The sequence below is a fragment of the Triturus cristatus genome, chromosome 2_2 (genome assembly GCF_964204655.1).
Source record: "Triturus cristatus chromosome 2_2, aTriCri1.1, whole genome shotgun sequence".
In the NCBI taxonomy this organism is placed as follows: Eukaryota; Metazoa; Chordata; class Amphibia; order Caudata; family Salamandridae; genus Triturus; species Triturus cristatus.
The window spans coordinates 713,043,810-713,061,027 of NC_140582.1; the positions used below are offsets into that span (position 1 = coordinate 713,043,810).

The 17,218-nt window shown below is 43.3% G+C and overlaps 1 protein-coding gene across 2 annotated transcripts in view; it reads right to left on the bottom strand.

Annotated features, from left to right (window-relative positions):
* Positions 1-17,218, bottom strand: part of LOC146862687 (EF-hand calcium-binding domain-containing protein 6-like) — a 478,924-nt gene that overhangs the window by 269,788 nt on the left and 191,918 nt on the right. For both annotated transcript variants that reach the window (XM_085641926.1, XM_085641927.1), the window contains exons 10-12: positions 7,582-7,778; positions 3,938-4,045; positions 974-1,039 (exon numbers count right to left, since the gene is read on the bottom strand). In XM_085641926.1, coding sequence (XP_085498052.1) covers positions 974-1,039; positions 3,938-4,045; positions 7,582-7,778 — 371 coding nt within the window. The remainder of the gene's footprint in view (positions 1-973; positions 1,040-3,937; positions 4,046-7,581; positions 7,779-17,218) is intronic.

Consider the following 17,218-nt stretch of genomic DNA (forward strand, 5'->3'; position numbering starts at 1 on the left):
AGCTTCAGTGAGGACAGCGTCATCCAGGACTTCACCTCCTCCAGACATTTGGTTAGACCCCCCGATGGAGAATGTTGGGCTTCCTGCGCTAAGGAGACCACCAGCTGTGTGTCGTCCGCATAGGAAATGATCTTAACTCCATACGGACGAACTACCTCAGCCAGTGGCCTCATATAGATATTAAAAAGCGCAGGGCTTAAAGAGGAGCCCTGGGGGACTCCACACTTCATCGGTATGCTGGAGGAGACGGCTTGTCCGTCAAACACCTGGAATGACCTGTCGCTCAGGAAGGATTTTATCCAGAGCCAGGCCTTATCCACAATGCCGACGCTTGCTATACGGTTCAGTAAGGTGTTATGACTGACCGTATCAAACGCCGCACTGAGATCAAGAAGGACCACTGCCACTGATCCTCCTTGATCGATGATTTTTCTGGACTCCTCGACGACCATAAGGAGGGCGGACTCTGTTCCATGCTTTGGCCTGAAAAAGTGGCGTAAATGCCAGATACAACCCCAGGGTGCTTATGTAAAATGGCTCCTGTTCCAATTTAGACTTCAGCTACATGAGCACTTAGAAGCATACTTGTATAGGCAATTTCCTATCTGTTCCACAGCATAGATAAAAGCAAATATGCACTTCAGGTGAATAAATACCTTCCTGCACCTCTTTTATTTTAGGTATACATCATGAACAAACACGTAGAAAAAATACATGCGCGTGTACAGAGTTTGCAGATTTCTGGATTCCACTGACAGATTTGCTGCAATAAGACCCTGATTGTTATTTTTGTATTATCAGTGATGTTACAACAAACGCAGGCCTCTACAGGGAAACAAGGCCTTCGTGATACCTTATCAACTAGCAAACGTGAAGGTTCAATCTGCTAACAACACCTGCTGCCACCAATTAGCAATATCAAATAAAACAGCAGTTTCTTGATCAGAAAGACAGAATTTAAAAATCACCTTACCGACTTTCAATTGCTGCTCGAAATTCTTGTTGGCTGACAATATTTCTCTCCAATTTATCAATTTTACTAGTAGGACGAAAAACATAAAAACACTATATTAGGTAAAAATAAATTACACTCTGGAGAAGGAGCCTCATTATTTTGAAAGGGAATGAAGCATTTGACATACCAAATTGTTGATTGGGTCCAGAGGTGAACCTAATAAGAGGCAACACTTAAACAGTAGTGCTGGAGCGAACTTCATTTGCAAACAAGAACACTTTTTAATTAAAAATATGTATAAGTCTACATTTAGACAACACATATAATAAACACAAAATTTGGATTAGGTAATCACACTTAAATGTCATACGCCTACAAGTGAAGTAGATACGTGCCGATTTAAGTTAGCCCAACTGTTGATGCCGTGTTAACTGGAATTAATGCATTAACATTGAAAGGCCTGTTTTCCACGTTGAGCTGTTATTTTCCTCAAGATATTTTCCCTTCGGCTTTAGAAGCTGTCACTTTCCAGAACCGTTCTGTTAGTGAGCGTCTAGGCATTTGTTTGCATTAGGGAACTTATAGTGAGGCTCTCACCGGGAGAAGAGGAGGCAACGGGAAGGATGACAACATGATGAAAACATGTTGCCACCTAGAATATTGTGTGTTTTTATTGGTGTTTGTTCCTAAACCTAGGGTGCCCTTTTTCCTTTGAGCTACTCTCACTTTCACTGGCTGGGGACTCATCTCTGGGTTTCATATATCTCTCTATATGAGAGGTAGCTTAGCCTATTACTGTTAATCCTGCTGATTTATAGCTGAAAATGCGTTCCAGCATCACATACAAAAGCTTTATGCTTATGCAATGATTTGCTTCATCAGAACTCTTTATCAAGCATGTAAACTGACACCTTATTTTACCTTTTTCCAATTTAATTCCGCCTAAGGAACTTTTTTTATGGACTTGCTTGCTGTATTATTACTTTATTAACTGCAATTATAACCAATATTGTATTTTTCCTTAAATTGAAATGTAGATTAATGGATAATATAACTTTTAAGATGTATATTTATTGAATAAACAATGAAATACTAAAAGAATTGAAAATAAAACCCTTTAACTCACACAAAGTCTCTTTATGTACTGTACAAAAAGTCAATATTGATATATCATGTCATTCAACTGATGTAGATGTTTGCTTGGTTTTATTTCTCCTTGTCGAACAACAAAGGTCTATATGACCAGTGACGAGTGTGTTTTTTAATGATTACACCTGAAGACTGAGATATAGAAAACCACCCTCCATCAGTAGTAAGCACCTTCTGAAAAAAGGAGTTAATTGTTGTTAATTGCCCACCTAACAATTATCGGCCCAACCTAACAGCAGTGGAATATAATGAGATGATGGGACGGGGAGCAAATAGCTGTTCACAACTTGTGGGCATTAAGGCTCATAACATACAATGCATGATAATGAGTATCGTATTTCTGGCTGGGTTATTGCCCTGCAACTCAACCTAAAATGCAGCAGAACAATACTTTTTAGCAGCTGGATCTTCATAAAAAGCCCATAAAAATAACAGACTTTCAGGAAAGAGAACGTGTTTAAGATAAATACATTAGATAGACAATAGTGAGTCTTTGGAATAGAGAGACTGATTAGTCAAATCACAGGAAAGTTATAAATATGTGGTCTTGACTTACACCACGCGTAGCTGGGATTTACATTTTTGCCTATTCACTAAAAGTCAGAGACATACACAATGGCAAATTTACAATGTTTGTACATTCCTTATTTATGTCTTTAATACCTAGCTTTAAGCTCAATAAAATGTGCAGGCAAAGACTTGGTGTGAATATACATTTTTGATTTTTTTATATGTAAAAAAAATGTTCACATCCTACGAAACATAAGGGTGTCAAAGCCATTTGCCATCATTCAGTACGACTTACACATTGGGCATCTAAGTGTAAGTTTAGAAATGGGTGGAGGTGTGGAAATGCAATGCAAATGTTGGTGACTACCCTCAAAGGCAGGACTCTTGCATGGTCCACTCCCCTGGGAACATCCACTTTCCCTTCCCCCAATCTCACTAGTGAGGGGAGAATAATCCAGGCCAACATTTTGCTGATCTTATGCGGGTATAAATAACAACTCTGCTTGACCAAAGATATATGCATTGATTTGGGCATCAAGGCTTTCTGTGTAGATTTTCCATATTTTAGAATCATGAGCTTTGGTGAAGATTCCACACTTTGCCAAGGGTGACAGAAGTGTCGTCACCCCACTTAACTCCTGATGGCATCACAGTGATGCCAACCTTGTCATGTCCTTTGAACTTCAATAGCCTCCTATTTGCTGCTAAGTGAATAAGTTAAGGGAAAGGAATAGGAACTAAAGAAAGCAAAAGTATCTTTTACCTCTCTGCTTACTCTCTGTTGCTTCTTGATCCCTAATATCAGGGATAACAAGCGCAATCCCAGGGGTACCAACGGGAAAGCCAAGGGAGATCCCTTCTACAACCCTGCCCATCCCTGTGTGTATGTTCAAGCCCATACAAGTAAAATACTTTGAGAACTGGGCCTTGAGACATATTTTGAGGTTGGATTCCTCAATGTAGTGCCAGCATAACAGCTTTATGCTGAGGTGAGGATATTTTTGGATATATCATTACATGACAAACTAGTTTGACCAATTATGCTAGGTGAGTCTACCCAGAGCCCAATGTTTGTCTGAAGCCTTTTCAGGTCTTATTTGTGACCAAGCTTGCCTGAATTGTCTGCATAATGCCGCCATCTTGTTTCCTGATGCTTCTGAGTGTGATTAATTTTATTCAAGGTCATGTTTAACACACTTCTAGCCATCCTCTAGTAATGAAAGTGTAGTGATGAGGTCCAGGAACACATTTATTAACTTTTTAACAGACTAAAAACGGGTTCCAATGAGAAATAACAACACATACAAGGAATTGAGTACTTACTGGAAAGTGGCCAAGAGTGACAGGAAGTCTGACTGGAAGAGTGTTGTCAGTTTGGCTTCCACTGCTGTTAAGGTTGAAGCCGGGCTGATGCCGCCTTCCCTATGGAATCTGCAAAAACAAAGAGATGTGTCTCGGGGATAATGAAATGCCATCTATATCTGTACGGGTAATACTCCTAGTTACGGAGGAAATTCGCTCTGAATTCTGCTACTTTGTGAAATTAAAAGTACACACCATGTATAGGTTAATCACCCAAGAACGTTCAGAGACACATATGTGGAAGTGAAATAAACACACTAATAGTGGCACAATGTTTTTCATGTGATTTTATGGAAGAGGTCAGGCTAACACATTTTAAGTTTTGAGCAAAGGAGATCAGAAAGAAAGCCACATTTCAATGCACTTCAAGACTTTACAGTAGTCTCAATGACAGCACATTTCTTCCAAGAAAGTAGTCAATGGATTTGGCACCACAACTGACACCCTATAAAATGCAAAATGGAGCAACTTGTCAGTTTTTCGTTTTCTGCATGTAAATATTGGGCAGAAAACATCTGCACCACTCTAAACTGATCAAAAGTGAAGCTTTTCCAGGACCTGGGGAGCAGTAAAGACCTCTTACTAACTGACTGACCATAAGCCATACGCCCATAACAATGTCCTAAGTCTGGCAGACATCACTTAGATCTCTCCTCTAGCACAGTACGTTTGCATCCTGTAACTCGGCTACACTAGGCAGGAAGCGTCCTGGTAACTTGATATTAGTTAAAGGGACCATCCATTGTAGGAAAAAAGTCAATGATCTTTACCATGTCCTGCATCTCGAAAAGTCATCAACGATAAGCAGCAATCCAGAACGTTGCTTTGTTTGATGACATCTGATTGGATTTTGGGATCTACTGTGACATCATTCACCGGATGTCCTCTTTAAACTTACATCTAACTGAGCATAAGCACTCGAAACAACAGTGAGATCCTAAATGTGCCGGCTGTTCCAGAGAACTGTCCTATTCAGTGACTAAAGTGGGGATAAATGTTTCTATGAACATGATTGCTTGCTATTCAAGCTACCTCTAATGTGTGTGTGAAAGTGGTTAAATGCATGCTTCTGGGTGATAGAAACCACTCTTCCCTCCCTTGATGCTGAGTTAAAGAAGGTGCACCCCTGTTCTTTGTAAGCAGTTAGCTTCTCCTGCAATTTAGTGAGGGAAATGTTGCCCCCATATCCAGCTGACATTAGGCTGGTCAAACAGGATCACAGTACAGGGAAAGGCATATAGAGCTCTTTCTTTCCCTGGACTACAGATAGCTACCCACATACCAAGCATAACAGGGAGATCTCCCTCTTTGAGGGTGACAGGAGGCCTTCCATTCATCCAGGCAACAGAGGGTTTGTGCCACAGTTCTTGGGCAGGAGTTCAATCGTATGGAGAATCACTGAAAAAGGAAGTCCCGTTTGGTAAAGTAATTTGCTAACAAAGGGCTTTGGCTCATTCTACCAAAGGCGTATGCATATAGCTCAGAGAGAGAGAGAGAGACAGAGAGACAGAGAGAGAGAGAAGAAGAAGAAAGAAAAAGACATGTTGTAAGTGTCTGATTCATTTTCATTCTTCAGTTACAAATTTCATGACCAGCATAGTTAGATTCAATTCTGCACCATTAGAATATGCCTTTTCTGCCTTGGCGCTGCAGAGTTCAGATAAGGAGTGTTTTGTGCCTGTGCTGTGTGAAGGGCACTCATTCAGCACACTGTAGGTCGTCTTAGGGACATATACACAGCACTGCTTCATAGGGACAAGATTGCATTCATTGCAGTGCATCCTCGGGGCACTAACTCACAATACAGAATCCAAAAGACCTTCAGGGGCATATTTACGAGGAGTTAATGTCACCACTTTTTCCGATGTGCTTGTGGTGTTAACTCCTTCGCCTTATTTACTTAACGTGGCTTAATGCCGTCTTGTCATAATGCCCCTATTCGTGCAGCACCTAGCGTGAAAGGGGCACGCAATGGGTGTTGCAGTGCACATTCCGCCGCAACACCCATTGCTTTTTTATGCTGCCCCATATTTACAAAGTATGAGGCAGCACCAAAAATACCATCAGGGAATACCTGGTCTTAAGCAGGTGATACGAGGAGAAATGTTTTCTTCCTCCTTGTATTTTGCTTTTTCCATGTGTGCTGCATTCTCCAGCACACATAGATAGAGCAAATCACCTGTAACATTGTTTATGTGCATGAAGATGTACCTTCCTGCACATAAACAATTGCACCTGCAGTGCAGGCACCCTAGCAAAATGACGCTAGGGCACCTGCTAGGGCACCTGTGCTGGTGCTAGGCATAATTTTTAGTGCCAGTGCTAGGGGTAATGTGGGGGTGCGCTGCATTCTTGTGACTGCGGTGCATCCCTGTGTTTTGAAACTGTCAGAGATTGACGTAACCAATTGTAGCGTAAACTACGCTCGGCCAGTTTCTTGTAAATATGCCCCTAAGTGGCCACAATGCACTGCATTCCAGAGTCATTATTCCACCACATGACATTTCATCCTAGTGACCCCGACACACACTGCATCGCTTCTTAGGAGGATTAATTTGCCACACAGCACTACACCACAGGGGTAATAATTCACCAGAGTACTCTCCATTGTAATAACAAAGGCCCACTGCACTCCATCCTAGGCATAGTAGCCCACCACGCTTAAAAGCATGCTAAGGGAGCTAACCAATCACAGTGCACTGCACCATAGGTGCATTAACCCAACTCATAGCACTAGACCATTTGGAGACCCATCCAACCCACTGAACTACATCCTAGTGGCACTAACCCATGAAACTTCACTACATCCGTGAGACAATAACACATCACCCTGTCTTATACACTCGGGGAACTATACCAGAGTTCTTTTCTGTATCCTCTGGGCACTAATTGGTGATAACTAACTACATTTGGAAATCATTAATCCACCAGGCTGCCTGCACTGCATCCAAGGGACTGTAACCCAATGACAGGAAGTGATAGCAGTCACTCTACTCCACTGCATCCCTGTGACACTGTCCCAATCCAGTGCACTGTTCCTTACAAGCAACAACCTATCCCTCTGGGTTGCAGCCAACAGGCATTAACCGTCCTCACTGCTTTCTAGGAACTCTACTGTCCAACACAGCCTGCGTACAAGAGATACTAACTCACCACAATGCACCACATTCCAGGGGTGCTCACAAGCCACACCACACTGCATTCTTTACACATTTACCCATCACACCTGATGGTACCCCAATGGTTTAGTAAATATTATTACTTTTGTATCCCCTACTTCAAATGTATGTTGAAAATATAAAAAAGATGCATTGAATTTCTAGTGTGTAGTACATTCTTATGATAAATGGAATAACCAAATGCTTATGTCCTTGTGAGCTGCACTTATTTTAATTTTATATAGGCAAAGGCATCAGGCATATGGTAAATGAATAAAAAAGAGCGTTTGTGGTAAGTGACTGTAGACTGCAGTTATCCTGCATAAATCACAAACCACTGACAATAGTAAACTCTGATTGGCTCAGAGAACAGCTTCTGTTCTAAAAAAGAACCACACTATTACCACAATAACTTACACGAGCACAGAGTACACACTGTATACTCACTTGTGTTTTGGGTTAGAGAGTATCTTGTGGGTGAGCCCTCGGTCACTGCGGTCCTGGAAGTTCTTCAGGAAGTCCATGTAGTTGATGCCAGTCAGGCTGTTTTCTAAGCCACATCTTGCCAGAAAAAGGTTAAAATGCTCGTTCTTGAGATGCAAATCAAACTTTTCCAGAACTGAGAGGAAGTCTTCTTTCTCCACCTACAACAGAAAATTGAACAAAAAGGGCTTTAGAGTAGAGACCAAGGGGCAGAGTTACAAGCCCCTTTTTACAACTTTATGCCTCCGTTGCGTTACCTCTGTGATGCAGCGGCGTCGTAAACAATGCACCACGTTGCAACATATTTATAACGTGACGGATCTAGGGAGATGCATCACATTGTAAAGCCCTGCGCTACATTATACCTGCATCAGGTATAATGTATGCAGGGTGAGCATTCCCACGCAGGAAAGACTCTTAAAAGTGACGCAGTGAAATCTACAAGATTTCACTGAGTCACTTTTACGATGCCACTGCATCAAAACCTTGCGCCTGCTTGTGTAAGGAGTGACGCAGCATTTTAGGAATAGGCATTCCTAACCATTGCTGGAGTTGCGTCGTACTTGCGACACGCCTCTAACAATGTGCTGCCCTTACGCCAAACAGATGCGTCACGCATCTGTCTATCCTTGTGCCACGGTGCACCGCATTGTAAATGCATGTGGAGAATGTGGTTCTGTCGGGTACAGAGTTGATTCCTGGTACACTGAATAATAACCAATAAAATTACAATACTCAAAACTTTTCAGCAATAATCAAGAAAACAGAAAGACCAAATGAGTCACAAAACAAAAAACACACCAAAAATAAATCAAACAAAGTTTGCATGTAAGGATAAATCCATATATTTTTTACATTTTATGGTGTCGAGCTGACATTAGATTTTACATACAATTTGTTCCAACAGCGCTAGTGAAATGGTGCAAAAAGTGCAAAACAAGTGCTAAATGTGAACAAGGTATATACAGTGCTGCAAGAATTGTTGAAATTAGTCATTCAAAGGACATCCATCCCTAGGTACATGAAGCTCCACACCTCTTGGGATTTTAAATTTCCATTTCGCCTGGGGTGGAGAGAGTAGGGACAGGAATATTACAAGTACGTCGACGTTTCGACCCAGAAACATGCGTGATTGACTAATAGGCACAGCAGGTCTTCCTCAGGACTAGACAAACCAAGGGACAGCCCGAATCAAGGGAGATTTGCAGGGTATGGTCCACCATTCGGTTGGATTCAAAGCAATGACTGAAGTGAGGTCCTTGATGTGATTCACAACCATTCTGGGTCGAAACCATTCTGGGTCGAAACCTAGGGATGGATATCCTTTGAATGACTAATTTCAACAATTCTTGCAGCACTGTATATATCTTGTTCACATTTAGCACGTTTTTCTCACTTTTTGTGCCATATCATTTGCGCTGTTGGAACAAATTGTATGTTCATGAACTTTGACAGCCTTCTAATGTCAGCTTGACACCACAAAATGTAAAAAATATATGGATTTATCTTTAAATGCAAACTTTGTTTGATTTATTTTTGGTGTTTTTTTCGTTTTGTGACTCATTTGGTCTTTCCGTTTTATTGATTATTGCTGAAAAGTTTTGAGTATTGTAGCTTTATTGGTTATTATTCAGTATACCAGGAATCAACTCTGTACCCGACAGAACCCCATTCTCCACATTCTTGTACACCCAGGTTCTGAGGGGCACTGGGTCACCCCATTTTACTAGATGCATTGTAAATGTGGCGCATTCATGGTGGCGCAAGGGTTTTTTTACGTGTCGCAAATGAACTGGCACATCCCTGCTTTAATAACTATTTGAGGGCATGTGCTGAAGTCACTCCAGTGAACTCACTGGCGGTCCATATACCTCTGAACACAATGACGTAGCTCTTCACTAAAGGATGTCCCACTTGGGGCTGATTCCAGACTCTCATCATTAGTCAAAGTATGCCGGAAACTAACTAGGCCTACCTGCCTGACAATAACTTGGTGAACCTTGGGAAGCAATCAGGCTGAGTGCCAGGGCTGCTGCCGGTACACTCTTACCGGTACATCACACCGTGTAAGGTTGATATGGGCTTGCGGAACGCATCCCCTGTGCACAGCCACTCACTTTCACTGCACCGTAGATTGAATGCAGAAGTGCAGCGAAAGTTGGAAAACAGCTATATATGATGTGGTAAGCATGTACGCATGTATTGGTATTTCTAAAGCGCAAACCTAGCTCCAGTGCTTAATTTGTGCCTGTGCTTTCCGGTGCTCAGCACCGGCACTTAAGTGCCAGCACTGGGGCTTATGACTGTCTGCCACATGGTAGTGGCATCTGCCAATTTAGGTACGAGATCAACAACAACTTTTTTATTTCAATTTCCAATTAGTAGTATTTGCCTCCAAAGCCATTCATATAGCTTTGGGGGCCTGTAATAGTATTAATTGTCACACTTTTAAGAGTGTGATGTTAGTAGTGTGTTGGTGCCATGGGCAACAGATGGTGCAAGCTCTAGTGTTCTCCTGTCAAGAGCCCCAGCACAACGTTTTTTACAAATTAAGTACTGCCTAGCTCACAAGCAAAGTAGCACAGCACATCATATTGGGGGACTGGGAGCTATGTTGGGGAACTAGAGGAAGTGCTTCTGGGTTTCAGACATGCCAATGATTAAAAAACGACTTTAAAAAGTGTCCCTATTCTTCTATATAGTCAAGTCCTTAACTCTTCTGGCATAAACATTGCTCAATTTCTCAAAAATTACTGTAAAAACCCTTAAGGTATTCCATGTCTGCAATGCAATCCGTATTTACATTTCATGTGTTACTCCATCCTGCATTCCCTAAGATTATTTGTTATTTTCAACATGTGCTTCTGCAGTTTTTTCATGCAACATGTGACACTTGTATAATATATGTATATATATATATATCTATATATATATATATTCACTTAAAAAACCATAGGTTTCACACATGTTATAGTTAGTAGGACATTTCACTCGTGAAAAACCAATGAAATTCCCCCGTTATAGTTAGTGCAGGCAACTATAACTCACACGACCGCAATCCTCTGCTGATGACGTCAGATATTACATCACTGTATTTAGACACTTATTTACCCATGTCTTCTTCCATTAATTTTTAGCTATACATATATTACAAATATTTTTTTTTCCGAAAAACACATATGTCATCAGTGATGTAATATCTGATGTCATCAGCAGAGGATTGCGGTCGCGTGAGTTATAGTTGCCTGCACTAACTATAACGGGGGAATTTCATTGGTTTTTCACGACTGAAATGTCCTACTAACTTTAACATGTGTGAAACTTATGGTTTTTTAAGTGAATTTGCAAGGTTTTTTAAATGCTAATTCCTAACTATAACGTGTGTGAAACCTATGGTTTTTTCAGTGAATTTGTACGGTTTTTTAAATGCTAAGTTATGTATTTTTTTCTTTTTTTTTCTTTTTGCCGTGCGCGCACGGTACGCGTAGTCGCGGAATCTTTACGCAAAGTTCGCGGAATTTTTCCGTTTACGCCGTGCGCGTACGCTACGCGCATTCCACGATTTTTCGCAAAAAAATTACAATTAATTTTTGCCCTTGGGGGTCCTTCTGGGACCCCCTGACAAAGGCTAGGGGGTCAGGAACTGTCCACCCTGCCCCCTTTTCACGTTCTATACCTTTGTTTTTCACCCCCTCAGACTGCGAGAGACAAAATGGCGGCCGACACTTCCTGGTTTCGACCGATTCGAATGTTTACTAAGATCTAACAACCAATCAGAATCGCGCTCGTGCACGGCGGCGTGCGCGTACGGTAAGCTTACGGTACGCGCTCGGAGCGCGCCTATAGATATATATATTGATTTAAATGCTATTTTCTCAGGAAATACTGAACAGATTTACACAAGACCTTCAAAAGGCACATCCCTGACCTGAGGGCCACCTCTCTGCCAAATTTCAAGTAATTCTGTTGAGCCGTTCGGGCTGTAGCTCGGACTAAAGGTCCTATGGAAAAATGCATGGGGAAAACGCGTTTTGGGACCCCCCCTTTTTCTCAGCCCCCGCTTGATGAATCCCCCCGAGACTTTCAGGGAAGGAGCGGAGCGGAGCACCCCACCTATTTTGACTCAAAAAGTCACGTGACTGGCATTTTAGAATACAGTTCCCACAATGCCTCACACTTGTAGTAATGTTTCGCAACTGGAATCATAATGGTTCCTAGATTAACTTGAGTTACAAAGTTCGTTTAAACAGTGAAGGCAAAGTTAACTTAGCTTTTAGTTCTCAGTCAGGTGATCGTTATTCCCTTCGCAGATGCTTAGTGTTTCCAGTAGCCTGTGACAATGCCTTGCTCCGGCACGATCAGAACGGGGAATTTCTCATTCTGAAACACTTCCTTTTCACTGAGTTCCTCATTCTGAATCCCTTCCTTTTTTCGCTGCAACTTTGCTGTGTTAGCATTCCCTGGTTAGGTATGCAGCGTCAAGTGGGTCATGCTCCAGATTCAAATTTCACAAGCAGCCTCCGATCACAGGAGCCCCCAACCCTACAGGGCGGCCTCGTAACAATGGGCACGGAGACGCCCATCAATTAACCTACAAGTGTGAGGCATTGTGGGAACTGTATTCTAAAATGCCAGTCACGTGACTTTTTGAGTTTTAAAAGGTGCGCATTCACGCATGGGACATTGTTTGTTTCTCCTCCTGTGACCAAGGCATACTGCTGAAACGCGTAAGGATTATGGAGAATATTCAGCGCTACCTTACCTGTGATTAAACGCCTTTCACTCCGACAATGGGCCTCGCTGTTGTTTTTTGAGGTTAAGTGATGGGCGTCTCCGTGCCCATTGTTACGAGGCCGCCCTGTAGGGTTGGGGGCTCCTGTGATCGGAGGCTGCTTGTGAAAAAAGAAATATATATATATATATATATATATATATATATATATATATCACCTCCAGGTGTCTGAGTTAGGTCATGTTGGGGATGGAGGTGTGAATACTAAATATCCAAGTCAGGATTTCAATGGTGCTAAATATTGAAGACAAAATATCCCCAAAAATATTGGCAGATAAAAAAAGTCTAAGTTTTCTATACCTAACTCTACATATATGTACCTACACTGTACGTATATCTTCAAGGTACGTACATGTGGAGTTAGGAATAGGAAATCTATACTTTTTTTATAGGCGCTTACCTTTTGATATTTTGTCCTTCAATATTCTTGTGTCGACTTTCTTAATGTCACTATCCGTTAGTACAATATGGGTGGGTGTTTATCATTGTCAATGTTTGACAGCTCTGAAGGTGAGGCAGAAGAGAGTGTGAGTTTCTCACAGGGCCTGTCAGTGGGTCAAAAAGGTGTGCAGACTACATGAACATTTAATCCTTTGCAGAGTTCACAGAACAATGGTCGCAAATGTACCAACTTTGGGAAAGGGTGAGATATGCAGATGGAGGATTTCAAAAAGATGTGGCGAGAACATGGGTGTATGTGTCTCAGAGAGTGAGACCCTGCAGAAGAAAGTGATGTGAAGATGGCCACTACCCCTCCCTTCCACAGACCTTCGTAATTTTTAATTCAGTCTAATATTTGCAGACCTAAAACATTTTCAATACTAACTATACACAATGAAATAATTCGTAAAAATTCATTTATTTGATACTGCTAACATGCACTTGCAAAGCCCATAGCTCTAGCCTGTTACTATGTATGTGTTTGTTTGTGTGTGACATGTCAGGATGTAATACCAGAAAACTCACAGAAGAGACAATCAAATACTGGTCAGCTGGCACACTGTGTCAAGTGTAGGATTTGAGTCCACATTTTTAAACCATGCCCATAATTGTTTAGGGCACGCCTCTTGAAGAGCATTCCTAGTTATGCACATTTGGCAGCACCACTTTTAGAGAACCCCCCGCTTGGGATGGAAAAGTCCCTCACATGGCAGGAAATGCTCAGACGTGAGTCCCTTGCTCACTTTGCCACTGGATTCAAGCAAGCCTGGCTGAAGACGGCTGAAATGCCAGAAACCGGTCCTAGGAAGCTTGTTTCCAGTCCAGGGAAGGCATGGCTTGGCAGTTCGGGCTGGACTGTTCCCATGAGGCACAGGGTCAGACTGATTTGCATATGGCCATGTCTGAACTGGGGTGACAGAGTGGGCTAAAGAACGGTGATCGATCAAACCCAGATCTGTTGACTGGGCGTGAGTGTTTGATTGGTTCTGATGCTCCGTCCATCACCACTCCCTTTTGTACCACTTTGTTCACCATAAGTTGGCAGGGAATACTCAGACGTGAGTCCCTTGCTCACTTTGCCACTGGATACAAGGAAGCCTGGCTGAAGATGGCTGAAGTGCCAGAAACCGGTCCTAGGAAGCTTGTTTCCGGTCCAGGGAAGGCATGGCTTGGCAGTTCGGGCTGGACTGTTCCCATGAGGCACAGGGTCAGACTGATTTGCATACAGCCATGTCTGAACTGGGGTGGCAGAGTGGGCTAAAGAACGGTGATGGATCAAACCCAGATCTGTTGACTGGGCATGAGTGTTTGATTGGTTCTGATGCTCCGTCCATCACCACCCCCTTTTGTACCACTTTGTTCGCCATAAGTTGGCAGGGAATGCTCAGACGTGAGTCCCTTGCTCACTTTGCCACTGGATTCAAGCAAGCCTGGCTGAAGACGGCTGAAATGCCAGAAACCGGTCCTAGGAAGCTTGTTTCCGGTCCAGGGAAGGCATGGCTTGGCAGTTCGGGCTGGACTGTTCCCATGAGGCACAGGGTCAAACTGATTTGCAAATGGCCATGTCTGAACTGGGTTGGCAGAGTGGGCTAAAGAACGGTGATGGATCAAACCCAGATCTGTTGACTGGGCATGAGTGTTTGATTGGTTCTGATGCTCCGTCCATCACCACCCCCTTTTGTACCGCATAATTGTTTAGGGCACGCTTCTTGAAGAGCATTCCTAGTTATGCACATTTGGCAGCAGCACTTTTAGAGAACCCCCCGCTTGGGATGGAAAAGTCCCTCACATGCTTATGGATGTGCACCCTTGCCCTGAGTGCCCCAACAGTACTGATTTCTGGGTCCCTAAAGATGATTTTTGTTGTCATGGGTGAAAGAAGATCGTGAATGTGCACCATGGCATTGGCCTGTTTCACGGATTGTGATCTTTTTGGACTGGGAGGAGCACCCTAAGCTTTACCTTCATACTGGTGAAAAGCTAATGCCTTTACCAGGAGTTAAACATTGCGAGTGCAGTGGTGTTAGCATACCAGGTAGTGTTCAGTAGAAGAGAGCCGGGCCTTTATACCTGTGTCACTGAAGTGAGGCCTACAAGCTTACTCCTTTAAAGTTTCGCTGCTTGTGGGTAACTCAACCTTTGCCTACATCGGTTTGGAGTGTAGGGCTGCGCAGTGCATGCGTGGTCTACATCTGCTGGGTGTATGTGTGCCTGCAAATGGTACAATACAGGGATAGTGCAGTACTGGGCAGTGCATGTATGTTATATGCATGTTCTGGATGTATGTGTGCATGTGAATGGTACAATACATTAAGGATGTAGTTCTGTGTAGTGCTTGTATGCTATACACATGTTATGGGTAAACATATGCCTGTGGATACATGGAAGACTCTGGGTTCCATTTTGGGAGACCCAGAGATGAGTGGAGAAACATGAGCAGGTAGAATCCCCATAGACAGATGTGCGTAGTGCTGCATTCCTGTAAGCTGGATGAGACACTTCAGAGGAAGGGAGAGCCTGGCTCTGCAGTGCACTTCAATGGGTGCTCTTTGATTCAGAGAGAGTTCACTGGAAAGGACCCTGGACACATCTCATGAAGGAGTCGGGGTTCATAAGGGAATCTTAAAGAGTAGTACTGATGCCCTTGGTTAACCTTTGATACACATACCACTGTGGCTGACATCCAGGTGTGAACCTCTAGTCACTATCTTGGCCTGTGTTTGGGGGCTATCATATCTGGAGTCACTCCTGCTGTGACAGACTGCTTTCTGGAGGAAGAGACAACAGAGAGAGGGATTTTCAAAAGGAAGCAGACCCCAAACATAAACTGCAAATAATGAGACCCTAAATCATGTCTGGTATCTGCAAATGAATGATAATGAGGGGAACTTGAAACCCCAAAACCTGTCAACTGTCAAGCAGCCAGTCGGGCTGTGCAAGGAGAAGAAGCTCCACAAGACTTCTGCCTGTGACCAGGACTGGTGGCCCTAGACCTGCTAGTCTCCCAGCTGGGCAACAGGACATCACCTAGGGATTCCAAGACCACCTGCACTGGAGCCTGGAGCACCAGCACCTACCTGCTTGCCAAGACCAGTGTGCCCTGTGAGGAAGAGGAGAGCATTGGTGGGAACAAGGTCATGTGGGGAAATCCTGCTAGGTAGATCCCACAAACAAGGTGTGAGGAGTCAGCTGCTGGACCAATCAGATCATTGCCCATGTGCAGGGAAAAGTTGTTGACCCCCGTATGCCAAAGGAGGGATACCATGAAGTGAGCCATGACCTTTATTGCACCAAACGTGTCATCATCGCCTGTGTGCAGTACCAAATCGCTGATTCCGTATGCCAGGTGGGGCCACCATGAAGATTGCTGCATGCCGAATTGCAGGAGCCTGTACACGGGGAAGGAACAGTGTCCCCGTATACCAGAGGGGGCCACCGGTACCAAGCAAGAGAGGAGATAGGCCACCATAGTGACCGTAGTGGCCCTGAGGGCCCCCCCAACCTGTGAGAGGAACTGAGGAACTTACCCAGCATCAAAAGTGCATCGAGAACCCTCCGGCTGTTATCGCTGTAGGACCGTGTTTGAGGAACTCAAGGGCCACTGACCATAGTCCGTCTGAACTGTGCATGTGAAAGACTTACCAAAGACAGCCGTTTCAACCTCTGCGCCAGCGAAGGTGGCTTGGATACTGCTGGTGCAGGTACGGCTGATTTTAGGCCTCACGGACCCCACTCCTGAGATTCAAACCACGAGTAGGGCTTAACCTAAACATCGCCTATAGTGAATGGGGAGTAACCACAACCACTAGCTGGAGGAGAGTGGGACTCAAAACCAGTTTATTAACCATTAGAGCTCTGACCTCAGGGAACTGTGTGTATTATTTGTGAATGTTGTATTTTCACTTTGTGGCCTTATATAAATATGTTGTTTTCCATAAAAACAAGTATTTGACACAATCATTTATTGCTGCTGCTGTGCTTATTTTGAGTTGTGAGCCTGTGTTCATCGTCCTGTCTATCCCACCCCCACCGAGACGCTTTTGACTGCTCGACCAGTGCTACCACTGAGAGTCAAGTGTACTTGGCCCAGTTGCTCAGGATCCTTAGTAGGTTGGGCCCTGGGACATCAGGAGTAAAAGGCCTCAACCCCCACGGTTGACACTCTTGCCACACTCCTGCTTGTCACACTCTCGTGCAGAAGAAAGTAAAGAATCAGTCATAGGAGTATAATAATAATAAGAGTGCAATATATTACAATATACTACCTATCTGATAACTGCTGTAATGTATCATGTTTTAATCCAGTAATAGATGTTTGCTTCCACCTAGTGGCACAGATTAGACCTGCTTCATATACTATTTGTAATG